Source organism: Pipistrellus hanaki (genome assembly GCF_964339955.1).
Source record: "Pipistrellus hanaki genome assembly, chromosome: 9".
NCBI lineage: Eukaryota > Metazoa > Chordata > Mammalia > Chiroptera > Vespertilionidae > Pipistrellus > Pipistrellus hanaki.
In genome coordinates this window covers 43,291,725-43,319,119 of record NC_140511.1, presented here as the reverse complement: position 1 = coordinate 43,319,119, position 27,395 = coordinate 43,291,725, and the positions used below count along the sequence as shown (strand labels likewise).

General features: G+C 55.3%; 1 protein-coding gene across 3 annotated transcripts; it reads right to left on the bottom strand.

Moving 5' to 3' along the window:
• Positions 1 to 1,434: 1,434 nt before the first annotated feature.
• On the bottom strand, positions 1,435 to 26,877 carry STARD10 (StAR related lipid transfer domain containing 10). Of its 3 annotated transcripts, none has more exons than XM_084894252.1 (7): positions 26,792 to 26,877; positions 25,159 to 25,472; positions 5,181 to 5,328; positions 4,453 to 4,556; positions 3,767 to 3,884; positions 2,065 to 2,117; positions 1,435 to 1,841 (listed from the first exon to the last, which is right to left on the bottom strand). In XM_084894252.1, the coding sequence occupies exons 2-7, from the start codon at positions 25,363 to 25,365 to the stop codon at positions 1,596 to 1,598; spliced, it is 876 nt and encodes a 291-aa protein (XP_084750378.1). In that variant the 5' UTR covers positions 25,366 to 25,472; positions 26,792 to 26,877; the 3' UTR covers positions 1,435 to 1,595. The 3 variants fall into 3 exon arrangements, with proteins under 3 accessions (XP_084750378.1, XP_084750376.1, XP_084750377.1); XM_084894250.1 differs by lacking the exon at positions 26,792 to 26,877 and adding an exon at positions 25,859 to 26,319; XM_084894251.1 differs by lacking the exon at positions 26,792 to 26,877 and adding an exon at positions 25,791 to 25,857.
• Positions 26,878 to 27,395: the final 518 nt, after the last annotated feature.

Genomic DNA, 27,395 nt, shown 5'->3' with positions numbered 1-27,395 from the left:
TGGCACCCGGGCACCTCCGGTGGCCTAAAGAACGGGAGATTCTCTACCATCCTGCGAGCACACGCACAGATGAAGGCCCAGAGTTTGGCAAGCATTCCTGGTTCCTGTGTCCTGGGCACTTTGGGGGGCCAGCCAAGCCAGAAACCTTAGCTTTTCTATGCTTCCATTTCCCCAAATACCCCTGTGGAGTCATTTGGAAGAACACCTCTCACCAGGGTGGGGCACGGGGTTTACTCTGAGATTGGGAGTCGTTAATATGAGCACCTACTACATGCAGGCCTCCTCTTATCTCAACCCTCAGACCTCTGCTTGAAGGCAAAGCTCGTCGCTGCAGTTACGGATGAGGCATTGAGGCTTCACGACTTGCCCAAAATTAGCAAAGCCAGTATTAACAAACGTGGTGATTATAGAATCTCCTGCCTGCCCACCACTGGACCTTTACTCTGCCCCTCTAGGGAAGTCTACTGTGTCTTCCTGACAGCGCTAAGGGAAGTGGACAGGGCCAGACCTTGGGGAGTAGAGGACAGGGCCAGACCCTGGGGAAGAACTTCCTGGTCCCAAATTCCTATCGGGTACAAAAACACTGGAGAGGGAAGAACACAGCGCCCTTCTCCAACCTGACAGAAGGGATGACCCTAAGGGCAGAGAGGGCAGCTGGGACCACAGTGAACAGGGAAGGTCCAGGCATCCTTTAGACCTCAGAGCACGGAGGTAGAACACAGGGAATAAGGGGCGGGCACCGGACCACTGGCAAGGGGCTAGGGACCCTATCCTTTTTGTTAACACAAACTGGAGAGGTCTTCAAGATGACCTACGGAGGGCTCAACTCACAGGGCCTATTCCCTCCAATGCACTGGAGTCTAATGATACTTCCACCCAACCTCTCTCCTCCAGAGCATGAGGCCCCAATCTCAGTTCTGAGGCCCACAGCCCTGTGGCCTGACACCCAGGGACCTCCCCACCGCCCTTCCCTGATGACTAGAGAGTGTCAGTCCCCCAAACCATAGATCGGATGCTATGAGGCTGAAAGTCACAAAATAGAAACCTGCTTCCCCAGGGAGCTGAAGGTCACACCAAAGAGCCCCACCCTCTGACCCCTGACCCAGGGCCTCTAGTCTAGCCAGAACTCCTCCTCCTCTTAGAGCAGTGACAGGTAGTCTGGAGAGAATGGCAGAATGACCACCGAGGACAGGTGGGTGGGCGAAGAGTGAATTAATGAACAGACCCAAAGGGAATGGGACATGCCTATCAATGGAGAAAAGTTAACCACCCAACCCCCCAGCTACACGTGGGGAAGAAGGAGGGTGCCTAAAGAAGCGAAGGTCAGGCAAGCAATAAAATTAACAAAACCAACTGTGGAGCGAGGGGACCGAGAGCGGCAGCTGTGCCCCGGACAGCTGGGACGCAGCTACAGCGAGGAGTCGACGAGCCGGCTGAGGCTGTGGGATGGTTTATTAGGGCTACATCCAGCAAGGCCACGGTGCCAGCCTGGGTCTGAGCCCAACGTCCTCAGGAGGCACAGGGGGTGCAGGAGGGGAGAAAGCCACCCCCAGGCTCTGCCCTGCCTTGTCTCAGTCCCTGCTATGGTTCCGCGCTCAGGTGAGCGAGGTATCGTCGTCACTGCCCTCGCCGCCAGCACCGCCCGTACGCTCCTCGCGACTCTCGGTCACCGCGCTCTCGTCGATGTTCTCCAGCGAGTCCGCGTGCTGCACAGACAGCTCCGACAGCGCCAGGCTTGGCAGCGGGCTCTGCTCCGGGTGGAGCCACGGTTTGAAGTGGGGCTGGTGCTTCTGCTTCCACTCCGGGTACTTGACGCACGCCTTGTACATCTTCTTCATGGCCTGTGGGCCCGCAGCACCGGCGTCAGGAGCGAACAGGCCTCTCCACTCCCCTCTCCTGCTCTCCAGCCACTCCCCCCACCCCGGCTCCCAGCATCCTGAGTTCTTGCCCCAAGTTCATAACTCTGCCCCTCAGCCCTGACTTCCAGTCCATCCCCACTCCACCCGTTCAGCCCAGAACCCTCTCCAACAGCCTCCATACCCCCAAAGCCCCAAGGCCACTCACCTTGGGAGCCAGGAACTGAGAAGATTTATTCACCACCCACTTGGGTAAGGAGCCTGTGAGAGCAGAGAAGGAAAGTGAGAAGGGAAGCAGCAGCCTCAGGCACCCAGTCCCCTGCCTCTAACCTGAGTTTCCAGGGAGGCCACCTCTTCTCCATGATATAAGTCCCATAAGACTTAATGATTCTCACCCTCTCTTTCCATTTCAGAACAAGGTCCTTAGGCTCAACTCTGTGTCCCTGTCCCCCTCCCGCTGAGCCCCAGGGGGCTGCAGGGAAGAAAACTGCAGGGTTCTAGGTGACTACAGGCTACAGGTGGACTGAATTCCTGACCTGCTGCCTGCCCTCCACTCACACTAACTCCCTTCTCATACCCAACCCCTCCTTGGGGAAGAGTCCTGATGCTTAGCCTCTCCTCTGCCTGTACCCCAGAAAGCCTCCTACCCCAGAAAGCCTCTTGGCTGGGCACCCCAGCCTGGCCTGACTTGGAATCCACAGCCCAGCTCTCCACCCCGTCTCATTCGCTCCCAAGTGTCTGCTTTGCCTTTGACACTCAATACACTCATTCAATGAGATGCTGGGGGGCCCAGGGCCTTGGCCATTGAGCTCTGAGTGGGGTTCAGGGAATCCCCAGGCAAAGGTGCTTGGGGCTTCCCCATCCTTGAGTCATCTGTCCGTTCATTCACTCCCTCCACATTCGCTCAGTGATACCCTCTGACCCCTGGGCCAGCCCCGGGGACCCAGAGAGGAACTCACTGTCCGGGAGGGGCCAACAGTGTGCCACATGCTCTGCTAGGGGGGAATGGCCCACCGAGCAGGGAGCCAGTGACCCCTCTGGGTTAGGGATAGAGGGGGTGACATCTGAAGCAGCCCTGGAGGGACGAGTACAGGAAAAGTGTTTGTAGGCTGCCTAGACAGGGAGGTGGGAATGTGTAAAAAAGTAGGAGGAGGGGCCCGGAAACCTGGGCAGGGGGCTTAGACTCCACTCCCCAGAAGAACCTGAAGCAGCAGAGAGTCATGAGGAAAGAAGTGTTTTGGAAAAATTCCTCTGGTGGCTGTAGGGACAGACAAGGTGGGTTAGAAAGGAGGAGAATGACAGATAAGGATCTATTTAGGAAGTAAAATCAGTAAGAATTGGTTAGGAGGTGAGAAGAGGGGGCCTCACATGACCCCGTTTTCTTGGCCCAGGTCACTGAGGGAAGACTTGGGAGACGGGCAAGATAGGAGGGGAGTTGGTGAGTTCAGCATTGGACACAGTGAGTCTCAGGTCCCACAAGACATCCTGGGGGGCATGTCTAGGAGGTCGTGGCCACAGGGATCTGGATCTCAGCAGAGAGCCACGTGGTCAGCTGGCCACAGACGCCTTGGAGTGGCTGAGCCTTCCCAAGGGAAAGAGAACTGAGGATGGGAACCAGCAAGATAGAGAGCGGCCAGTGAGCGGGGAGCAGGTCAGAGTGTAGGAGTGTGAGCACTAGGAAGGGAGCTCTAAGCTTCATCATGGGACACTGGCTACCACCGTGGCCGTTGCTTTTCAAACCGCTGTGAAGTCTCAAACCGTGGGTCAAATGATGAGTATGTCTTGGATGAATATGCCCCAAAATACAAAACAACTCTTAACAAAAACCCTTCTGGGTTCTGAGTAAATCAGGTCCCATCCCCTGGGAAATAGGAGGGGATCCCATGGCAGGCTCCAGGCCAAGCCCTCACCTTTGGGGTCCACCTGGGCCAGGTAGGTGATGACGCAGCTCTTGGGCCCCGTGCTCTGGATGAGGTAGCCCGTCTGGATGGATACAGCTCGGACCAAGTCTTTCCGAGGCGGGTATTTCTGGGGACAGAAGGCACAGAGAGGTAAGACTTAGGGTGGGGGCAAAGGAGGTGTCTCTGTGAGCGCGCACACACACACACACACACACACACACACACACACACACAGTTAGTTCATGCCTCCTGGTGTCCACTCCAGGCCAGGCCTGCTGCTGGAGTAAGGAGAAAAGGAGGAGTCAGAATAGGCCATCCTTACCCTTTTTAGGGTCAGGGTTCAGGAGCACACACAGGCATGCACACGCATACACACACACACACACACACACACACACACACACACACACACGCTTCTTGCCCAGGCCAGCTAGACCTGTTTGCTCTACCTGTCACGGAGATCACAGTGGCCCAGTGAGGGAACCCTGACCTCACTCTCCCCTTTCCTAGTCAGACCACGCAGAGCCCAACCAATGGAATTCAGCCCATCGGAGGGCCAATAGATTTCGTGTCTGGCTTGAAGTCACAGGGAAGTCATGGCAGCAGCCAGGGTCCTCTCCCTAGGCTAGGCCTGCCAGCCCAGCCCTACCTGGCACCTTCCCTGCCCACCCAGCAGGGAAGGCAGGTCAACTCACGGGATGTTTGACTGAGTAGTTCATAATGATGTAATCAGTGCCCATGGGGAGCCAGGAGCGAAGGGTGATGACATCACGGTTCTTCAGGGGCTTTGGACACCTCCCTGTGGAGGGCAAGGGACAGTTCAGCCAGACCACTGGCCTGCCTGCCTGACTGCAAGGGCGGGCACTGCAGAGGCTGGCGACCCAGGGATGCCTAATTAACTGCCAACTCCCCCGGAACCAAACAGGTACCCCGGCACCACAGTCCAAGAGCTGGAACGAGGACAGAGACAGAGCACAACCCTCTCCCCTCCTGTCTCCAGCCACCCGTGCTCCTCACAACCTCACACAGCCCTTACCTTGCTGGCCTGGCTTGTTTGAATATGTGAGTGTATGGGGAAATAACGGTATTATTTTATGTATGTACATGAAAGCATGTGACTGTGAATACGCGGCGTATGGCTGTGGGTTATATATTGATATATGTGTGTGCACGTGTTTGTGTGGAATGTGTATCCATGAACATGGTAGTACATGATGAGTTTGAGTGATTGTGTGTGCATGTTCACAACTGTCTGGGAGTGGACAGGGATGTCAGGAAGGGCAGCCCAATATCTCAGCACTCAGGTCTCTGAGCACCGTGGCCGTGGGAGCGACCACAGGGAGGGAAACGGGAGGAGGAGCCTCGGCTGGAAGCCTGGTAGAGGCCTGCAGGAGGCGAGGGGACTGTGCATGGGCCTGCTCACAAGAATAATAGCCCACGTCAGCATTGACTGTCAAGCGAGCGATGTCGAAAGTCTCAATGACGTTGCTGTCCCACTTCTTTCGGTATTCAATGTCATGTAGGACATCGTAGAGCGTCTCGGCTGGCACATCGCGGCACTCCATCCGGCACTGTAGACAAGCACATGGGTTGTCAGGGTCACACAGGGTTCAAAGCCTCAGTAACCAGGGGTCCAGAAGGAAGGCAGGCAAGGGGGGGGAGGGGGAGGAGGAGGAAGAGGAGGAGGAGGAGGAGGAGGAAGGGGAGGAGGAGGAGGAGGAGGAGGAGAAGGAGGAGGAGGAGGACAGGAAGGAACAGTGACCTCTAAAGCCAACATGGACTCACCACTTTGCCATGAGTCCTGTCCAGCCCTCCCAGAAGCCACCTATGCCAGGAGACAGCAGCCCCTGTATCCACGGACTATCCCCCCACCTCAGCTCCCAGCAAACCTCCCCATGTGTCCGTGTTTCCTTCTCAATTATCCAGCCATGCATGAGTCCCTCTACCTGTGCCCTCTCAGACTCCTGAAGTGCATGGTCGCAGGCTCACAAGTGATTCAGCACAGAACCCGGCATGGATACATGTTGAAATGAAAGCATGAATGAACAAACAAATGCCTCAGGGGATGATTTCTTTCCTCCGTGGTACCTTATCACCTGGCCATACCACTTTTCCTTTTTTTTTTTTTTTTTTTTAATCCAACAAGCATCTTTGGATTTCTTATTATTTATTAGCCTTGCCTTCAAAGAGCTTTCTGTCCAGCAGAGAAAAGAGCCAAAGACACCTTTTTAAAAATTTAACTCTTACAATAACTCTGCCACACAAGAAATCCAAGGAGGAAATCGAGGTTCAGAAAGATTAAGTAAAGTAACTTGCCCAAGGTCACCCCGCTGGAAAGTAGCAGAGATGTGGGATTGAACCCAGATCACACGTCTGGAAAGCCAGTAAAAGCAATGAGGTTTCACCAGATTTGCATTCAGCAAGACGAAATTTAGTCCACAGCCTTGTTCTATGATTTTTTTTCACCCAAGGGCCCAAACCCCAGGATCAGGTTCCTCTCAGCAAGTGAACGAATTTTCTGGCATTGTTTAAAAAGATCTCCCAGAACTGATGTTCAGACAGTGCCAAGGGAAGCACACACATTGCTCTCTACTAAAAAGGGGATACATGCCACCATCTGAGGGCAGTGCCACCGCGCCTTCCCCCTAATCGTGGGCTAGGCCGTGGGGCTCCTAACCATAAGAGAGGCCACAGGAAGGACACATCACTACCTATTGGGTATTTTAGGAACCAGTGAAGTCATCAAGCCCTAGATATGCTTCACTTTTCAGATAATAAAGAGGACAGAGGAACAAGCTAAGTATTACCACGAGAAGCTAAGTGTTACTAAGGGAATACAGCCAGACAAGCCAGACGGTGAGACATTCTGCAGAGTTACCGGTCCAGTCTCTTCTGCAGATTAATGTCAGAAGGAACTAGGCTAGACTGAGAGACTTAGAGGGCACAACAACCAGATGGAAAGTGTGTTCCTGGATTGCATTCTGGTTTGGAATGCAATCCAGATAAATAGAGGACACTGAGGATACCTGGAGAGATATGAATATGATCTGAGGGTTAAGTGTGCCAAAAATGTGTTGAATCAAAATGGTGAAGATTGCTGCCTGAAAATTAAAAAGCAGATTACAAAATAGAATGCATGGCCGAAACTGGTTTGGCTCAGTGGTAGAGCGTCGGCCTGCAGACTGAAAGGTCCCAGGTTCGATTCCAGTCAAGGGCATGTACCTTGGTTGCGGGCACATCCCCGGTAGAGGGTGTGCAAGAGGCAGCTGATCGATGTTTCTAACTCTCTATCTCTCTCTCTTCCTCTCTGTAAAAAATCAATAAAATATATATTTTTTAAAAATAGAATGCATGGTATGCTCTCATTCGGGGTGGGGGAACTATATGCACAGAAAAAGCTCAGGAAGCACAATCACTAAGATGACCTCTGAACGATGAGAAATGGTGGGCTTTGGTTGTTGTTGGTTGGTTGTTGTTTTTTTCTGTTTGTATTTCTAATTTTCTAAAATGTATATTACTGCTTCTATAATAATGAAAAAAATTTAAATAAAAAGTTCCCCACAGGACTGGCCAGTGTGGCTCAGTGGTTGAGCGTTGATCCATGAACCAGGAAGTCAGAATCCAATTCCCCATTCTCTCAGTTACCTGCCAATCCCAGTGTGGGGGCATGCATGCAGGAGGCAGCCGATCAAAGATTCTCTCTCATCATTGATGTTTTTCTCTCTCCCTCTCCCTTCCTCTCTCTGAAATCAATTATATATAGATTATATACTTTAGAGTTCCCCCAGAGATATTGAGAGGTGCACTTACCACATGCCAAGTACTATCCTAAGTGCTTTATACATATTACAGCATTTTATTCTTACCGCCACAGTCTGAGGTTTTAGCCCGTTTTAGAATTAAGAAAACCTAAGTTCAAGGACAGACTCTGGCCAGCAGACTCATGTGACCCTAAACATGTCACCCTCCCTCTCTGTTTGCTTTCCCGCTTCAGGAGGGGGTCTGACTAGATCCAATCATTTAACAACCCCCCCCCACACCCCCGTTCCAGCCCCCTGTGGAGCCCATAAGTGTCAGAGATGAGCCTGGGACCTGTCCTTGAAAGGCTTCCAGCTGAGAGAGGAGACCTACTTGAAAATGAGAAGGTGCCCTACACTGCCTCGCGAGGGCACCGAGGAGGTCAGCTCTGTGGTGTGGTGAGGAGTCGGGCTCCAGGCAGAAGCTCAGGCTGGAAGGGACGTGTCTCCGAGTGGGAGAAAACAGCCCGGGAACAGGCACAGAGGAGATGAGTGTGGCCTGCAGGAAGCTGAATGAGTTCCATTCGCTCCAGTTCCCAGGGTGTGGTTGGTACAGCCTAACACTTAAAGGGTTCTAGTTCCTGATCTCCCTGGAGAAATATGTAATTACATAGATCTGACCTATGTAATATGTCGGTCAGAGTAAGTATAGGTGAGGCTGGAACATCTTATTGTGAAAAAAAGGACTACCCACAGAATGCTAGGGAACGTGCCCAGAGGAGCCAGCACGACGAGCTTCGACTGGTTTGGTTGACCAACTCACCAGTGTTTACCTGAAGCGTTTCCAGTTTAGCACTGAAATCCACATCCCAGAAAACCCCTCTGACCTGGGCAAACTAGACAGCCAGCCACCCACCATGGGCTAAAGCTGGGACAATCTGTGTATTAACATGAATAATGAAAGTAACAGCCGAAACCGGTTTGGCTCAGTAGATAGTGTGTCGGCCTTCGTACTGAAAGGCCCAGGTTCGATTCCGGTCAAGGCATGTACCTTGGTTGCAGGCATATCCCCAGTAGAGGGTGTGCAAGAGGCAGCTGATTGATATTTCTCTCTCATCAATGTTTCTAGCTCTCTGTCCCTCTCTCTTCCTCTCTGTAAAAAATCAATGAAATTTTATTTTTTTAAAAGAAAGTAACAAGTTCTATTCCACTGAGTAAAATAGATATATACAGTTATGAATAAATAAATAAATAAATTGAATGTTTAATAAGGGTATTTACATAGTTTCAAATTACCTTCCCATCAAATAGTTGTTACAAAGGGGAAATGAGTAACTCCATAGTAGAGAAACCTGGCAGGTCCCACCTTAATCAAGCAATCAAAGTGAACATCATTTATAACGGAACAAGTTACAACTGGGTGCTGCCTGATAGGACAAAATGTAAAAAGTACAGGCATGCCCTGGCCGGTGTGCTCAGTTGGTTAATGTCTTCCTGTGCACCAAAAGGCTGCTGGTTCCATTGCTGGTGGGATACATGCCTGGGTTGTGGACTTGATCAGTAGAGGGGAGAGCAAGAGGCAGCCCATCGATGTTTCTGTCTTCCCCTCTCCCTCCCCTCTTCTTTCTAAAATCAATAAAAACATATTTAAAAACAAAAGAATACAGGCACCACTTATGTGGTATCTCTGCCAAAGATGTATAACCTAAACCTAATCATCAGGAAAATCAGACAAACCCAAAATGAGGAACTTTCACAAAAGAACTGGTCTGTAAGTGCCAGGGTCATGAAAGTCAAGAAAAGACTCAAGAACTATATCAGACTGAAAAGGAGACTAATGAAACATACATGAAAGAAAGGAAGGAAGGAAGGAAGGAAGGAAGGAAGGAAGGAAGGAAGGAAGGAAGGAAGGAAGGAAGGAAGGAAGGAAGGAGACAGACATGATGGGAGGGATGTGATGGTGGGAGGAGATGGCAGACACAAGATCTGGTCATGGGGAGGTCCAGGTGCTGCATCAGACATTCAACACACACTCACTCTTCAAACCAGATTGAGAGCTGGTGTCATGCCTGTGCTGCAAAACAGAAAACAGCTCAGGAGAGTAAGCAACCTGCCCAAATCAGGCAGCCAGAAGGCCGCCTGGCAGGGATTCAAAACAAAGCCCGGTCCTGCTGTAGTCCTCACCATGGAGGAGCACTCAAGTGTGGCTTCTGAAGAAACCAGAGAGTCTCTAAATCCAAGTGTGGAAGCTGGTTTGGCTTCGCAAGTCCTCAGATGTGTACAGACAGTGAGGTATGGAGGGGTTGTGATCACAGGATGCTGGTCTGTAGGTTAGAGTCCATCCTGGGAACGCCTCTTCTCTCAGGCCAGCCCCAGCGCCCCAGGGCCTGGCTGCACCCACTGCTGGGCACACACTGGAAAGGGTTCACGTTGCCCAGACGTGGCCCATTCTCCCTCCGCCTTTTGGGATCAGGATTGTTGTGGCTTCAGAACCAAGGGCCTCCCTCCAGACAGCAGACAGGGAGCACACCGAGCAGGGTGAACTCTGCCTGCATGCCATTTTATCTTCAAGACACAGATGGAAACTTCAAAGGCTGCCCAGCTTGTGGCAGACTCTCAGGGAAGGAGGCTAGTAGCAGGGCCGGGTTGGAAGGAGGGCACTGGGAAGGTAAGAAGCCTGGCTGTGGTGACCCTCCAGGTGAGAAAACTGAGGTCTGGGTGGGTCTGAGCTCCTAGCCCAGCTCTTTGCACCGCCCCCAGGAGGCAGTGTGGCTACATCTGGCAATGTTCTTGCCTGCAGGGCCAGGAGCCACATCAGCAAGGTTTAATACTAAGAGGCTTTGGGTGAGTCACTGGAGAATACCTAGTGGGCGGGTCTATGACTAGAACCCATATCCATTGGGCCCTGGGCAATTCAGTCCCTTCAGTGAATACCTGGGAGCTCCCAGAACTGAAGGGAAGGAGCTAACCGGGCTACAATGCCCTTAAATCCTGGTTACAACAGGGAGCCTGACATGCAGCCATTTCACAGCTGAGAAAACTGAGGCTCAGGGTAAATACAGACTATGACCCCTCTAAACCCCGTGACAGAGAGAACAGGGATTGCCCAAAACTCCTGGGCCCAACACCACCCTCCAGCAGCCTGAGCACCACAGAGCCGTGGTCGGAAAGGACTGGACAATCAAGGAAGGCCATCAGAGAAGACTCCTGCAGTCTCTGGGTATGGCAATCCCAGATTCCAACTCTCTCCTTGGGCACAAGATTTAAGTCTCCCGAGTTTCAGTTTCCTCGTAAGAAAAATGGGGCTACTGCCCTGGCCAGGCAGCTCAGTTGGTTAGAGCATCATCTTGATATGCTAAGGATATGGGTTTGACCCCTGGTCAGGGCACATGCAGGAATCAACCAATGAATGCATAAATAACTGGAACAAGAAATTGATGTTTTTTTTCTCTCTTTCTCTCTCAAACCAATAAATTTTAAAAAGAAAAATGAGGATACTAATAGTACCTATGGCATGGAGATGCTGTGATGACATTCAGTGAGGTGATGTATACAGTATGCCTGGCACAGAGCAAATACTCAAAGAACAGTAGCTGTTATTACTCCCGCAGGCTTCCTCCAGCGGCCATTCACCCTTCACAGACCAGGACTAGGTCCATTTGCAAGTGCTTCCTTAGATTTTGCACCCTAGGCACCTCTCTTACCTCACCCTGGCCCTGCCCTTTGTCCATCCGTTCACCACTTTCTGGAGTCTGCTGTGCTCCAAGCCCGCAACTGGGCAGCAGGGACCCCGAGGTGACTCAGACCTGGGCCCTGCCCCAAAAGAGCCCCATCAAGTGGATGGTAGGAAAGACAGGGACACAAGATCCCAGGAGAGGATGAGCAGTGCTGGGGGATGGGGCGTGAAAGGAAGGGAACTGCGGGAGCAGAGGGTGATGAAGCCTAAAAGGAGAGGAAGCTCAACTGCCACAGGGAAGATGGGGCATTTCGGGCAGCGAGACTGGTGGGGTTCACAGGCCTGGAGGCTTACCTAAGTATGCCCAGAGCAAGGCCCCGTATCCAAACCGGGTCTCTCTCCCCTTCTCTCTCCCACCCCTTGTCTGTGCTTCTCAGTCCTTCTCATGGCTCAGCAATTAGAGGAGGAATCTCCACGGAGGGAGGGAAGTGTTGGGGAGAGGGCAAATGGAAGGAGGGAGGGGCAGCAGGATCTCCCAGGCCCCTTTCCCTGAGACAAGGGAAAAGAAGTCAGGTCACCTGCACGGAGCTGCGATATGGCCTTGGTGGCCGAAGGCCAGGGCAGTGACAAGCAAACGGAGACACAGACAGGTGAACCCAAGTTTGGCCCTCACCCCAAGACCTCACACAGTGGGTCTCCACTATCCTTGCCCACAGGATCTGTGGGGCCCGGAGATGATCTCTTTCACCGCTACTCTTCAGGTTACCTCTGGGGAAACTGAGGCCCACTTGCGTTCAATCCCTCAGGCTGTGCGGCCTTCTCAACATGTTGCATTTTAGTAGTTCCATAGAAGGAATAACTGTTAAGCAAATGGCCCTTTCTCAATAGAACCACATTCAAATCAGAGGAATTACTCCTAGGCACTAAGTATCAAGTCAGTCCTAGTCCCAAACCATAGCCACCACCTCAATAACCATTATCCTGTGCTCGAATCACTAATTTATTATCCCATCAAGGAGACAGCAGCACCCAGACCATGGACCTCCTGGGCTAAAATTTAGGTCAGACCGACTCTGCCAATAGTCAAGGACAGTGGTCGGCAAACTGAGGCTCTTTGGCCCCTTGAGTGTGGCTCTTCCACAAAATACCACGGCCTGGGCGAGTCTATTTTGAAGAAGTGGCGTTAGAAGAAGTTTAAAAAATGTGGCTCTCAAAAGAAATTTCAATCGTTGTACTGTTGACATTTGGCTCTGCTGACTATTGAGTTTGCCGTCCACTGGTCAAGGACACCGAACTGCATCCTGTGCAGAAAAGGACTTTTACCCGCCCAACACCCCGAGGGGTATCATCATCCCCATTTATGGATGCAGAAAGTGAGCCCAGAGGGTTATAATGATTGACCCAGGCCACACAGCCAAACAGTGGAGAAGCAGAGAACCAGAGCCTGGGTGTGCCTGGCCCCAAAGTGTCAGGACATTCTGCTACTTTCATCAAGGAAGCAGACCGGCCCAGCTAAAGCAAACATCCCGACAGCTGGAGACCATGTTAGCTAATTGATGGTTAGTATGCAGCGCTCGTTGGATTCAGAGGGCTTGCTGACCAGAGAGGCACAGCTCAGAGGTTCTTCCTCCGAATGAGGTCACTGTCTCCATCCTCAGATCTCAATGGACTCAAAGGCAGGGTCCCACTTGCCCAAAACCCAGCACGGGGGCTCTGCGCCGAGCAGCCCCCTCAGAGAGCCTTCCCATCATGCACTGCCCCACCAGGCCCAGCCGGGCCCCGCAGGCATACACCTCACTCGGCAGTTCCAGGGGCTGTCTGGGTCAGACAGGCCTCTGCCCTAGCCACATCCCGCCTGTGTGGCCTTGGCTCTGAGTCCCAGTATCTTCATCTGTCAAACAGGAATGCCTCTCCTCAGAGTGCAATGGTGAGGATTATATGAGACTCGCACATAAAGCCCAGCAGCTTCCCTGACTTCTCAGGCCCGGCCCAGGGGAGCACCTTCCTGCTAGTCCCCAAAGGTCAAGCAAGATATACAGGGACAAGGAACAGCATTTAGAACAACAAAAATGCCCCGTGTCTCTCCACAGGGTAGATGGACGGGAGGGGTAGGTGGCCCTCTCACACCAGGCCTTTATACGAATGCCCCCAGACACACACACACACACACACACACACACACACACAACCCTCACAGCCACAGCCACATGCTGCCCTCGTGTCAGACCAGGCCCTCCTCTGGGGCCTGCTCACGCCCCAGCTTGCTGGCTGCAGGGCCCTCCACGCTGCCCTTTCCAAAGCCCACAGGGCCAGCGCTGAGACAAGCCGGTAGAGCCCCTCTGCCCTTGCCTCTGGGTTTCTGGGGCCCCCAGCCGGGAGACCCCTAAGACCATGTTCCCCCAAACCTCAACAGCAGCACCAGTGTCAGGACATTCTGACCCAGGGGTCCAGGAAAGCAGGGAGGGGGTGGTCAGGAGGAGAGAGATCTGATTGGTCCTCCCAGGACCTCCCTTGGCCGGCTCCTTTTCCATTTTGTCTTCAATTTAGGGACCCCTTTCCCTAAATTCTTCAGGTTGGGCTGGGGCCTACCCTTCAGCCCCCAGTGCCCCCCTCCATCGGCACGCACTGCAGCGCATCCATTTGTCTGCAATGCTGTGGCCCCTCGTCCACCCTGGCATCCCTAGGGCCTGGCACAGCTTAGTAAAGACCTGCTGCCTGGACAGCAGGATGGACAAGTGGGCCAACAAAGGGGCTGCGGGGCTTCTCCTGGCTGGCAAACACTTTCCAAATCATAAAAATGTATCCATCAACTTGGTTCCTGTTACTCAGGACCAGGAATTTATACTCAGGGGAAAAAAATACAAAGTAAGAAAAAGTCCTGTTTCAATATGCATGGCTATATTATTGCATTAGTAATTAGCAAAATATATTGAAGAACAACCTGGACAGCCAGCAGCAGCAGGGCCTGGGTGGGTTAAGAATGACATCTCGCCTTGTCATTGCTGCCAGTTGCAGAGGACTGTGGGCTCCCCGGGGCCAGGGGGTGGGGGCTGAACTGATTCTGAACCCTCAAAACCCAGAGCAGGCTTCCAAACCCAGAGCAGGCCTGGCAGGGAGCAGCTGCCGGAAATGTTTGTGAATTAATAATCCTGTAGCAATATGAGAGACTTCCACAGACGCAATGCTAAATGAGCAAAGGAGGATATTAACTTCTCCTAGGGCCATAGTCAAAACCAGCCATTTTCAACCGTTTTCATCTCATAGCACACACAACTAATTACTAAAATTCTGCAACAAATGTGTGTTTTTTGCTGATCTGACAAGGAAAAAAAAGGTATAATTCTTAAGTCATTCACACCAGAGGGCTATTGTTATGTTGGCTGTTGTCTTATTTTTTATTTGACCATCTAAGGGAAAAGAGGACAGTGCCCTGACTAAATAGTCATGTATTGCATGTTTTAAACATTCTTGCAGCACACCGGTTGAAAATTGCCGGTCTAAACGTAGTATAAATTATCTATACCTTTGAATGAGAGCTAGAAGGAACCAAAAACAAAAAAGTTTTACTCAGGAATCGAGGCTCTGGGTGATTGATTTTTCATTTTTGGATTCTTGTGACTGTTCATAAAATACAGTTTCTATAAGATATAGAAACTATATCTATTTTTTTTTTTTTCTAGTTAAGAGTGTTGTCCAGAATCCCAAGGTTCTTGTTCCCTGGACAAGGAAGCCGGACTCAGCTGACATGGTGTTTGAGGCTGCCCATGCTGGTGCTGAGTTACCTTGGAAATGCTCCAGTCATGCCAAAACCGGTTTGGCTCAGTGGATAGAGCATCGGCCTGCGGACTAAAAGGTCCCAGGTTCGATTCCCGTCAAGGGCATGTACCTTGGTTGAGGACACATCCCCAGTAGGGGGTGTGCAAGAGGCAGCTGATCGATGATTCTCATCGATGTTTCTAACTCTCTATCCTTCTCTCTTCCTCTTTGTAAAAAAATCAATAAAATATTAAAAAAATAAAAAGAAAAAAAGAAAGAAAAATGCTCCAGTTGAGTGGCCATGCTGGAAGTAGCCAGAGGGGACCCTCGGGCTGTGGCACAGGCATGACCACCCTGGGCAGTCAAGGCAGGGACGAGGGAAGCTGGGGACGAAGGTGCGGGGGGGGGGGGACCTAAGTGGAGTCCTAATGAATGAACAGAGAATAGATGGCACGTAAGGATGGAGAAGAGGCTCCTGGCAGAGGTGCCGGTATGAGCCTTGGGGACTGGAAACGGCCTGGACGGGCTGGGGGAAGGAGAGGGCTCGTGCAATTCCATGAGGTAACCTGAGCGAGAAGGATGGAGGCGGAGGAAACGGAGCTGTCCCTTGGGTACCTCGGGCTGTTCATCCATTCATCCCTTCAACAAACGTGAATGGTGTGCCAGCTCTGTGCCACGCTCTGTGCTAGGGATTTAGCAATTCGTCTAATCCTTTCCTCTCCGTTACCGAGGAGGGAAGATTATGTCCGTCTGTACATGGTGACTCAGAAAGGTGAAGTGGAGGAACGAGCCTGGAACCCACTGTGACCCAAAGTCCACCCCCGAGGCTGCTCCCCGAGAACATGGCTCTGCTCTGTGGAGGTGGGCCAGCACCGGGCCAGGGGAGGACTGTCCCTGGGGGGGCCACACTGGAGCTGTGGCTGTTGGCTCTGCCTGCAGCGAGGGGAGCTGGAGGGTCACAGAGAGCACGTGTGGGGTGGTGCACCCAACACTGGGTCTCCTTCCCCCACCTTCGGGCTCACTGTTCCCACCTGCAAAATGACAGGCGAGTCCTGTGCCCTCTCTTCTGAAGAGAAGATCTAAAACCAGATATGCCCAACCCATCTTCTCCCCAAAAGAGGGGCCCCTCTGAGACTGTGGTGGAGAGAGGAGGTGCTGCTATGCTTTCCCTAGACAGAGCTCCCTGCTCAGGCAGGCCACGCTGGGCCCTCTGCTGCTCTCCATCCAGGGCTCAATGACTCATGGCTGCCCGCCTCCTTCCTCCTCCCTCCCCCCAGTCTCCAGCAGCCTCCCTGGACCCCCACCCCCAGGCTCAGGAGCAGCCAGCCCCAGCTCTGCAGCAGTAGGAACTTCCTGCTGACATCTCAGAAGCTGACCTCCTGGTCTGGAGCTCCCGCCACTGTGTTCCAGCCCCGGGGGAGATGGAGGAGCCAGACAGGAGGGAGAGCTGAGAAGCTGCAGAGTGTGGGTGGGCCTGGCAGAAGAGGGAGGGGGAGAGGGGAGACCAGTGAGACCAAACAGGGCCAGGCCTGACACACAGGCATCAAGACAGAGGCAAACTGGATCGACGCCCGCCCCCGGCTTCAGGGACCACAGTGGCCTCCCGTAAACCCCACACGGCATCTTCAGCGCCGCCTGGGCATCACCCCTGGACACACCTCCACACGCACCATGGCCACCACTGATGTACTGTCTACCCCAATGCCACTCCCCTCTGCTCCGCTCTGTGCAAGGTCTGACTCATCCCTCACTGCCATCCCCGGGGCTCCGCTCAGTCAGGACCTTCCCAACAGCTCCTCTTCACCAAACCCAGACAGGCCTCCCCATCCTTACTTCGAGTGCTGCAGCCACATCCTCATGCCATGGCTCCCAGGACGAGCTGTCCCCTGGCAGCCAGGGAGCTTTCTGAAACCCAGAGCTAATGACGGCCCTGACCAGCCTGAGAGCCTCTGCTGCCTCTCCCTCTGCCTTCGGCAACTCCGAACTCCAAGGTCCTCCTCACTCTGGCTCTGCCTCCACTCCTCTCTCTCTCCCAGTCCACCCCTCTGCTTCCCTGAGGGACTCACCAAGACCTTCTCAGCTTGACTCTTGCTGGCCCCCCAACCCTCTCCCGCAGACACTGCCACCGCCCACCATGCTGCCAGCCCCTGGCCTCCCAGCCTGGCTTCTCACAGAGGCTGTCACTGTCTCCATCAGACTCCCACTAGGACTTGAGAGCAGGGCCTGAGTCTGATCCATCTCCAGTCCCCAGCAGCAGCACAGTGGTTGATAGAGTAAGTGGGAGGCACGAGAAGTTTGTTGAATGAATAAATAATTGGGACAAGAAAAAAGACAAGTAGCAACAGTAAGGCAGGCTCAGTAACCATCTGAGACAGGAACAGGAAACACACCCTAAGGGGAGACTGTAAGGCCTGGAGATAGGCCCAGGGGCCAGGCCAGGAGGCTGGATGGAGGCAGGGAAGGAAAACCACGGCAGTCAGAGCTGAGCAGGGGGCAGGAGGCGCCAGGAGACAGCCGAGGAGACATAATTGGATGAGAGACAACGCTGCTGCAGTGAGGGGGAGTGACTCACACACACAGAGTAACACCAGACACAGCAACATGCACACAGCTTCACACCCAGAGGCACACACACAACCTTAAAGGGGCATCCACATGCATTCGACAAGGACATGCAGTGACCCACAAACCAGCTCCATGCAGAAGGCCCACACGTGGAAGGCCAGACAACCCGCAACAGATTATCCTGTCTCGTAACACACAACCACCACCCGGTATCCTATTGACTTGTTTGCTTGTTTCTGTTTTGCTTATCTCCCCTTCAAGATATAAAACCATGACAGCAGGGCCTCATCTGTCTGGTTTACCACTAAATTCCTGGATATAACACAAAACTTGGCATAAAGGATGTGCTCCATAAACATGTGCTGAATGACTGAGTATCGGAGACACACAAGGGAGCACCATCCCCTCTGGCTGGCCAGCCTCGGCCTTAAGAGTCATCGCCTCCCTGGTCTCGTAACAGGTCCCTGGCGATGGGAAATGGCCCAAAGACAGAGAGGGGGCTCCAGGAGATGGCAGAGGGGAACCTCTGGGGACCAGGGGAAGATGCAGGATGAGACTAAATGGCCTGGACACTGCATGGCGTACTCACTCCCCCTAGCTCCCCGGTATGGGGTCAGGGCTGGGGTGCACATGTGCAGGCAGTTCACCTGCCCCAGAACATAAGGGCTCTAAAAACACCAGAGGTAGCAAGGACCTGCCTCCAGGGAACCCAGGCTGAGAGGCAGGGAGGCAACAGGCTGAGGCCACAGAGAACTGCTCCAGCTGCCCCGTGCCACCTGCCCCGGGCTCTCTTTAATGACAAGTAAGAGGACCCTGCATTTGGCGTGGGACCTACCACTAACCTCTGGGCCTACTACCCGCGTTTCCCCGAAAATAAGACATCCTCCGAAAATAAGACCTAGCGCACGGAAAGATAAGACATCCCCTGAAAATAAGACCTAGCGCAACTTTGGGAGAAAAAAATTAATATAAGACACTGTCTTATTTTCGGGGAAGTAGGGTACTTTATTCCGCCGCCTGTGTTCCTGAAGCTCCAGGGGCCAGCCCGAGCACGCCGAGGAGGTAAGGGGAGGCACCTGGTCCGAGCATTTCCCCGCCTACCTGTTGCTGGAGCATTCTAATCTTCCCACGTCGGGGGTCATGGCTCAATAGGGTTTCTATCCCTGTCTATCCCGGTGGCACCTGGCACACAGGGCTGTGGCCACTGGTCCCTCGGGAACTGGCTAGTGCGACCCCGGGAGGTCCCAGATCCCTGAGGAGGGCAGGTGTGCGGGGTCACGGTGCCTGGGCCCCGGCTCCAGGTGGCCAGGCCGGGCGTGGGGACGCAGGGGGAGAAACAAAACCCATCTGTCTCCAGGACTCCCTCCTTTCTCTCATCTCCTGAAACTTTAAAGACTCTCGACTGGAAACTGAGCTGGGGCTCGGACTCGTTAAAGTTTAAAAGCCAGAGCCTGAGGAGCCGGGCGTGGAGGGCACAGAGCCAGCTTGGGAGCCGGGGACTCTTTTAATCCCAGGGACACACTAACTGGAGGCACCCACTCCGCCCTACCCTACCCCACTCCCACCCACAAGGCTCCCTATCCTCAGGGCAGGCACCAGGGGGCTGCACTTCCACCCCCCAACCTGAATAACACGCCACAATCGGCACATCGCAAAGGGTTACTCTGTAATCTCCATGTCCCACTCATCATCCATACAGCCCCGTGCTCCATTCCTCACAGGCCCTCCTTCACTGCAGGCCTCAGCACTTCAGTCCAGACGATATAGCAAAAGCCTCCTCCTACCATTCTCACTATCTAAAACCCTCCCCTGGCACCTCAAGACCTCCAGCATCCATGTCCTAGGGCCTTGAGTCTAGCTCCCTAACAACCTCCAGCCCCCTGAGCTCCAAGCCCCACACTGAACACTTACAGTTCTGACGCACTGCCCTGCCTCCAGGCCTTTGCACAGCTGTTCCTCCTCAAGGACAGCTCCCAACACTATCAAGCTTTTATGCCTCATTCTCTACCCAGTTCAAAAGCCAGTGGTTGGCAAACTCATTAGTCAACAGAGCCAAATGTCAACAGTATAACGACTGAAATTTCTTTTGAGAGCCAAATTTTTTAAACTTCTTCTAACACCACTTCTTCAAAATAGACTCGCCCAGGCTGTGGTATTTTGTGGAAGAGCCACACTCAAGGGGCCAAAGAGCTGCGTGTGGCTCGCGAGCCGCAGTTTGCCGACCACGGACCTAAGCATTCCTCCTCTGTGAAGCCCTCCCTGGCCTCCAACGCTGGTTCAGAGTCTCCCTCCAGGTCTCCACAGCTCCTGTAACAATGTCTGTCTCAGCACCCAACTGGGGGCTCCTTGAGTGCAGGGTTCAAGTTTAATTCCCCTCTCTGTCCCCAACCTCCAGCACAGGGCCAGGCACCATCCACACTGGGCAGATGAGGAAGCTAAAGCCCAGGCAGGGGCAGCAATCTACCTATGGCCACTCTGGACCCGTACTCTCTCACCTGCAGCCTCAGGCCAGCCCAGGCACCTCCTCCAGGAAGCCTTCCCTAAAGCCTCCAGCCACCTCTGACCATTCCCCTCTCTGAGCTCCCCCACGGGAAGGTGGACAAGGCCTTAGTTATCTGCCCTGACTCCATGTCCAGACCCCCCGCCACCATGGCCTAAGACCAGCACAGTCTCTGCAAACCACCTTCCCAGCAACTTCCTGTAGAAATGGGGAAACGGAGCCCCAGAGGGGACAAAGGCCCAGCCTGCACCTGAACTCACCCAATCCAAAGCCCTAAAACCAGATTAACTTCCACTCCTGCCCCCACAGGTAAGAAAATGACTAACCCTAACCGGTTTGGTTCAGTGGATAGAGCATCGGCCTGAGGAATGAAAGGTCCCAGGTTTGATTCCGGTCAAGGGCATGTACCGTGGTTGCGGGCACATCCCCGGTAGGAGGTGTGCAGGAGGCAGCTGATCAATGTTTCTCTCATTGATGTTTCTAACACTCTTATCCCTTTCCTTTCCTCTCTGTAAAAAAAAAATCAATAAAATATATTTTAAAAGAAAAGAAAACTGACTCTAAAAGGTGAAATGACCCCCCAAGGTCACATAGCAAGGACTGGCCTCTTGCCCAGCTGGACCCCCTCCAGGCTGCCCTCCCACAATGAATCAGCACAGCGAGATCCAAGTCAGCAGCGAGGGGTGCGTTATGAGTAGCCATGGAGTCCTGGAGACACTCGGGCCCAAGGGAGCAGAAAGATCTCAGCCTTAGAGGTCTCAGCCTTGAACCCAAGGGCCTGTGTTCTAATCCTCCATCCACCACTTCCTGTTTGGCCTTACACAAGTAAGTTCCTGCTCTGAGCCTCAGTGTCTACATCTGTTCGGATGGGCTTAGTAAGAGTCATGCCACAGGACAGTTGTGAAGACATAGTGGAAAGACAAGACACCTGGCCCTGCCCTGCCCCGCCTTCCCCGTGCCCTTCTGAGTCCCTCAGACTGTTGAGAGGGAAAAGGGCCTTGGAGGTCCCTGAGATGACCCCCCGAGCCCTCGTTTCAAAGCGGGGGAGAATGAGGTGCTGAGAGGGGATAGGCCTGAGCATTGGCTTCAGAGTGGGGAACCCAGGGAGGGGAGGCGGAGGGCTGCGGTGTGGAAGCAGGGGGACGGGAGACAGGGCAGTGAGGGGCCACTGGAGCTCTCCCCAGAGGGAAAGGGGAGGAGCCACAGGGCAGGAAGTCAGAGAAGATAGGTCCCCACGGCCACCGCCCAGCTTCCTGTGGCAACAGGAACCTCAGGTTCTCAGCAACACTGCCCCAAGAGACCTCCCTGCCTTACTGCAGCCACCAAGCCCCTTCCCATCCGGCCCACTCCTGCCTCAGTGGTCTGCCTGTGAGCATCTGTCCCATGAGTAGGCAGGGGTCACCTGGAACTGTCAATCCTCTCTCCGCCTGGGTCTGGAAACCTCTGCGGACACGGGCCAGGTCTCTTCCTCTGCCTCTCGCATGGCTAGCCAGGCACCAGGCTGGGCACACAGCGGCACTGGAGAACCTAAGCCCATGAGCATCCAGGCCAGGGCTGCGCAGGCCATGCCGTCTCCTGCTTCCTGTCCCCGGTCCTTATTCTGTTCCCATGGGCCCAGCTCAAGCACTGAGTTCAGAGGCTCTTGGAGCCAAGTCAGCTCCATGACACAGATAAAGAAACAGCTCAGAGAGGACAGGACTGAGCTCACATGGCACACACAGAAGAGGGCACCATCGCCAGGAACACCCCAGCCTCTTGCCCAGCTGGCACCGCCTGCAGGACTGACAGAGCTTCTGGGTTCCCATTTCTCACGCCACTGCCGGAGCCACCGGGGAGCCTGGCTTGGGCACCGAGAGCCCTGGGTTCAGGTTCCAAGCTGCCCTCCGCCTTGGACCGGAACACATGTTCCGTATCTGCCTCGGGGACAGGACTTCTCCTCTCGGGAGGCAGTGTCTGCCTCCTCTGCAGTGCCCAGAGCAGAATGCAGGCCTGGGGCCAGGCTGGGCTGGAGGCCAGGAGGGAGGGGGAAAGGGAGGGGGTGGCCTCCAGCAGCCCCTTCCCTTTGTCCTGGCACCAAACGCTGGGCCCAGCGCCACAGTGGCTATCAGGGACCTCTGGACACAGAGGCGGGAGAAGATAAGTCAGGGGAAGGGAGACGAGGCGGAGAAAATCAATCAGGTAGACGGATAGGCCGATGCGGATCCACACCCCCACTCTGTGATCACAAGCGCGGGGCATGTCCAGGGGGCAGCAGCCCTTTCCGAAAGGGGGCAGGCCCAGGAGGCGAGGGCAGGAGGGGGGGAGGGGGAAGTTCAACAAACACCTGTGATTGAGTCCCAGCCTCCAGGGGTGATTCAGTCATCTCTGGGCCTGTGGCCTCAGACCTGCTGTGTGACCTTAGTAAGTCACACCCCTTTGTGGCCTCGGCTTTTCTTGCATCAAAGGAGAAGGGGATGATGAGAACACTGTGTCCTTCAAAGAGTTTTTTATTTATTTATGTTTTAATCTTTACCCGAGGGCTATGTGTTTGAGAGAGAAACATCGATGTGAGAAACATCCATTGGTTGCCTCCCATTCACATCCTTATCAGGGATTGAACCCGAAACCTAGATATGTACCCTGACCAGGAATCGAACCCGAAACCTTTTGGTGTACAGACCAACGCTCCAACCAACTGAGCCACCAAGGCATCAAAGGGCTGTTGATGGGGTCAAAAGCCACAACACTGACTAAGGTGTGAGCCCACGTGGAGAGGGGCAGAGACTCTGGAGCCAGGCTGGCCTGGGTTCCACTCAGCTGCCCTCTGACCTGAAGCAAGCAATACCACGGTTCTCAGCCTCAGTGTCTTTGTAGCATGGAGATAAGCCTACGACTGCCCAAGACTAGCCTGAGGGCAAATTAGGTGATGGAGAAAGATGCTTGGTTCAAAGCAGGGCCTCTCAGAAATGGTATTCCTGAAATTTTGGGAGTGGGCAGCTCAGAGGCCTCCACCCATCTCCCAGAGCGCCACCTGACTGTGCCGAGGGGACCAGGAGTGGGGTACAGGATGCCTACAATCAACACCCCAGACTGGTCCCTGGGCCCCAGCTCTGCTCACCCACTATCCCCAACCTTCACTCCCCTGGAGGGAGCAGACCTAGAGGGCAGCCATAAGGAGGAAAATGAGACAGAGAGGGCGAGGCTGGGAGGCTAGAAATCTGGGTTCCAAGCTCCACTCTGTTGGCACTTGGCTGGGTGACCCTGGGCTGGCCCCTGTCCCTCTCTGGGCCTCAGAGTCCTCATTAGCACCTCAGTGAGGGTGGGAGGGGGGAAGGGGAGTATGAAATAGGGATTGCCAGGAGCCCTTTGGCACTTCCAATATCTGCCTTGTCTGAGAGGGAAGAAGGGACAGGGTCCTGGCTGCCAGGGAGAGGGTATGCCTTAACCATAGCCCACAAGCCCAGTTTTTCCGAGTCCCTTCCGCTCCCAAGGAAGACTACCAGACAAGGCAAGTCTGCTGTGGCCACAGGAGGTCTGTTGTATTAATAGCAGTCCAGCCCCCGGACCCACCATCCCCGTCCTGGACAGGACTGGTTTATCCATTAACCACGCCAGGTGGAGGCGGCAGCTCCACCCTGTTGACAGAGGATGGGCGTGCTAGCCTCCGTTCAGATCTTTCCTTTCCTTCCCTCCGGAGAGCCAGCTCAGCGGGGAACTACGCTTCCCTCCCCACCGCGCAGCCATCCTTCAGCCTTTCCCAGGTCACCGTCAGGAGAGCAAACTTGCTCTCAAAACAGCCTTGTTCACTTTTCACTCAGTTCGTTCCTCCCTCTCTTCCTTCATCCATCCTCCGTTCAGCCAGCATCCCTGCGCTGCCTGTGCTGGGTGCAGGGGACACAGCCTGGGCTGGGACCCATCCCCTGTCTTCCGTGAACGCCACGCTTGGATACACCAGCGGCCCTCCCCGGCCCTGCACCCCCGGCTCAGACACAGGTCATGCCCCCAGGGAGGCCCCCGAGCCCACCGTCCTGAGTCCCAGAGACACATGGAAACTCCGAGAGAAAACGAAAGCCAGACAGCAGCACGCAGAGCGTGATAGAGGGCAGAAGGGTGAGCCAGAAGGCCACACGGGAACAGATGGGCAACGCTGAACATGACTAAGACAAAGGGAAGCAGAAAGGTGCAGGGCCAGAGACGGAACGTCAGACGTCCTGGCTCCGGAGTGAGGCCAAGGTGCCTGAGCGAAGTCTGGGAGCAGGGCCCAGGCAAGGGGGTGGGGGCAGAGTGGGGGGGGGGGGAGGGCAGGAGGCCCTCTGAGTCCAGTGCCCTGATCCCACCAACCCTTGCAACAGGAATCCACATCTTCACCGTGCCAGAAGGACGGCAGAAGGAGAAGGGAAGAGGAAGGGAAGGGAGGGGAAAGGGCACAGCCTACGGCCAGGAGCCCGCTGACGGGAGCCCGATCCCCTGGAGATGGGGCACTCGCACAGCGCCAGGTGTGCTAGGGGCGGCTACTGATGCCTCCAGACCGGAGTCTTCCCCAGCCTCTGCTCTGTCTAGGCCCCCAGGGAGACGAGCTCATGGGGTCCCACACCCTCAGCCCGCCCTGACCAAAGAAAGAAGCATCATGGGGCTATAATGAATGGGGTGATGGGCCCTGCCTCCTCTTGTCTCCCTTGGCCCCCTCCCATCCCAACCCACCAACCAGCTTGGCCCTGCAGAAGGCAGGGTCATCCCCACCCTGCCTCTGAGGTCTGCCAGCCCCAATCCCGAGTCCCTGCGGCAGACTCGGGGAGCAACCAGGGACAGAAGGGGGAAGAGCAGGGCACCGGGCAGGAAGGGATGGCATCCCTGGCACCCAAGTGTGCGAAGTGTGGGAAAGAGACCCAAACTCAGGCTGAGAGAAACGGGAATTAGGAAGAGAAGGACTCAAGTCTCCCACCTTGAATGACTCACATCAGTTAGGAGGGGAAGGCTTGTGGGGGCAGAAGGGTCCCTGAGGGGGAGATCACCTCCCCGGGAGCAGGCAAAGGCACGCAGGAGCATGCCTCAGTTGGCCCATCTGTGGAATGGGGCTTGCAGAACACACTGTGCCCCTGCCTAGTTCCCCAGCAAGAGACTGAACTGCACAGTCAGGTTGCCTGTCCCAGGGAGTGAGGCTGCATGTGCGGTCGGTACCCAGCCCTACCTTGATCTTGTGCAGAGTCCGATCCATCTCCACAGCCTGCACCCACACAGACACGCCGGCCTTGCTGTAGGTCAGGTTCCAGCCCGCCTCGGCCTCGCACTCTGACCGGAAGCTGCGGAAGTCCTGGTCGTCGGGCACCTGGACGCTGTCGCGGCCCAGGACCGGCCGAGGCCCCTGGGGCTCCGTCGAGGCCGCAGACTTCTCCATGGGGAGGCCCGGGGTCCTGGTCCTCGTCTGGCTCTCCTGGGTCCTCCGCGGAGGCTCCGGCGGCAACGTCGACGCGGCTGCAGATGCTGACGCCACCTTCCCGGGACCTGCAGGACCGGTTTGGGGACCGGAGTCAGCGCGCTGGGGGCGCGGGTGGGGCGGTCCGGGGTCCGGGGCGGGGGCAGAGTTCGCGGGAGGCAGGGGCTGGCCCCGGGGGAGGTCCATCGGCCTGGGGCAGCCCCGGGGCCAGACCCAAGGGGCGACCCGGACCGCCCCGAGGCGGGGAGTGGGGGCTGCGTGTCAGGGGTGAGGGGGGGGGGGGGGAAGACGCGCGAGAGCCCGAGGGGGTCCCGGGGAGGCCGGGAGCCCAAGTGGGGAGAGCCGGGCGGGGTCCGCGCAGAGCTGGCCGGACCCGCTCAACTCACTCGGGCAGCGGTGCCGGCCCGGGAGGAGCGCGGGGCGCGGGGCGGGGGCGCCGCCGGCCGCCGCTCACCTGTGCCCCCTGCTCCGCCGGGGCCCCGGGCCGGGGTGCGAGCGCCGCCGCCGCCGCCGCTGCCCCGGCGACCGGGCCGCGCGGGGGCTCCGGGGGGAAGGGCAGTGGGTCCCCCGGTTGGGCCGCCCCGCGCCCCCGCCCCGCGCGCCCTGCCTGCCTCCCTGCCTCCCTCCCTCGGGCCGGACTGGGGGCTCGGGGGCACCGCGCCGGGCTCGGTGTTTTCCAGGCTGCGGAGGGACCGCCGACCGGCTCCGGCCCCGCCCCGCCCCGCCCGCAGGGTCCTAGTGCCCGCCCCGCCCGCCGGGAGGGGACCTGGCCCGGGAGGGACCCGTCTCCAGGCAGCGCTTGGGGACCCGGCGGCGGGGAGAGGCCGAGAGAGAGTGGGCTCTGATCGGAGGGGCGAGCGATTGCTAAGAATAGTAATGCTGGAAGTTAACTGTGAACCCCTTCTCTTCACACACACCGCCCCCCCCCCCCCGCCCATACTCGCAGGTACACAGCTCTGCAACAACCTACTTACACACAAGGCACGCTGACCCCAGAGCCCAGAGACACCTCCACAGGACACCCCAGAGACCCAAAGATGGCACGCACACACCCTACTACAACCAAGAGCAACTCAGAGTTTGCCCGCAGCTTGCATCCCTGACCAACCGCTCGCCGCAGGGTTCACAGGCTGGCCAGACTTGGGCAAAATCTCCACTCTCAGCTGGAGCTGTAACAAGACTCCCCCGCCTCCCCCCAGCCCCCGACTCGGGCCCTTGTCCATCACCACCCGCTCTGAGCACCCCTGTGTGTGTCCACACATCTCCCGTGGACTAGACGTGGCTCTCAAAAGCATCTGGCTCCAGGGCACTGGGGCTCCCTGTCCCTTCCTAAGCAGAGCCAAGGGAAGATGTGCCCACCAGCACTCCAACCACCCCTTCCAGCCACCTTCCCTCTGGGTCCTGGTGCCAGCTCTGCCTCCAGCCGCTCTGTGTGCACTGAGGCCAATAGTTCAACTTCCCCGAGGCCAGGCCAGTCCGTGTGGCAGAGGGCCCAAGGCCGAACATTCACTGACCCCGGGGACTGGCCCTTGACCACAGAGGAGGAGGGAGGGCCCGTGGTGAGTTCCCCGGGGGGGGGGGGGGGGGGGGGGCAGCTAACAGGGTCCACAGGTGCCCACTACTTGCCCAGTGCTGCACAGTGAGTACATGGGCATCCTGTCCAAAACCCAGATCTCAGCCTCCTCCCATCCCAGGGTTCCTTTCTCTGCTCTGGCTTCCCTGTCCTCTCTGGGCCTTAGTTTCCTATCTGTAAAATGCGGGAATCGGAATGTGTAACCTCCTAGCCTCACCAGCCTAGAGCTCTGGGATGGAACAGCTCTCCTAAAAGTCGCTAGAGAAAAATGAGGAATTGTCTAATTGTGGGTTCACAAATGTAGTCCTGACATGCTTAGGACACTGAGATTTTTCAAATGTATTATTATTATTATTATTAATTATTATTATTATTTAATCCTCATCTGAGGATATCCATAGGCTGCCTCAAGCACCCC

Excerpts from the sequence above, each read along its gene's own strand:
- STARD10 (XM_084894252.1), bottom strand. The coding sequence starts at position 25,365 with ATGGAGAAGTCTGCGGCCTCGACGGAGCCCCAGGGGCCTCGGCCGGTC. Across the intron at positions 5,329-25,158 it reads GGACTCTGCACAAGATCAAG|TGCCGGATGGAGTGCCGCGA; the intron begins GTAGGGCTGGGT and ends GCTTGTCTACAG. Across the intron at positions 3,885-4,452 it reads ACTACTCAGTCAAACATCCC|AAATACCCGCCTCGGAAAGA; the intron begins GTGAGTTGACCT and ends TTCTGTCCCCAG.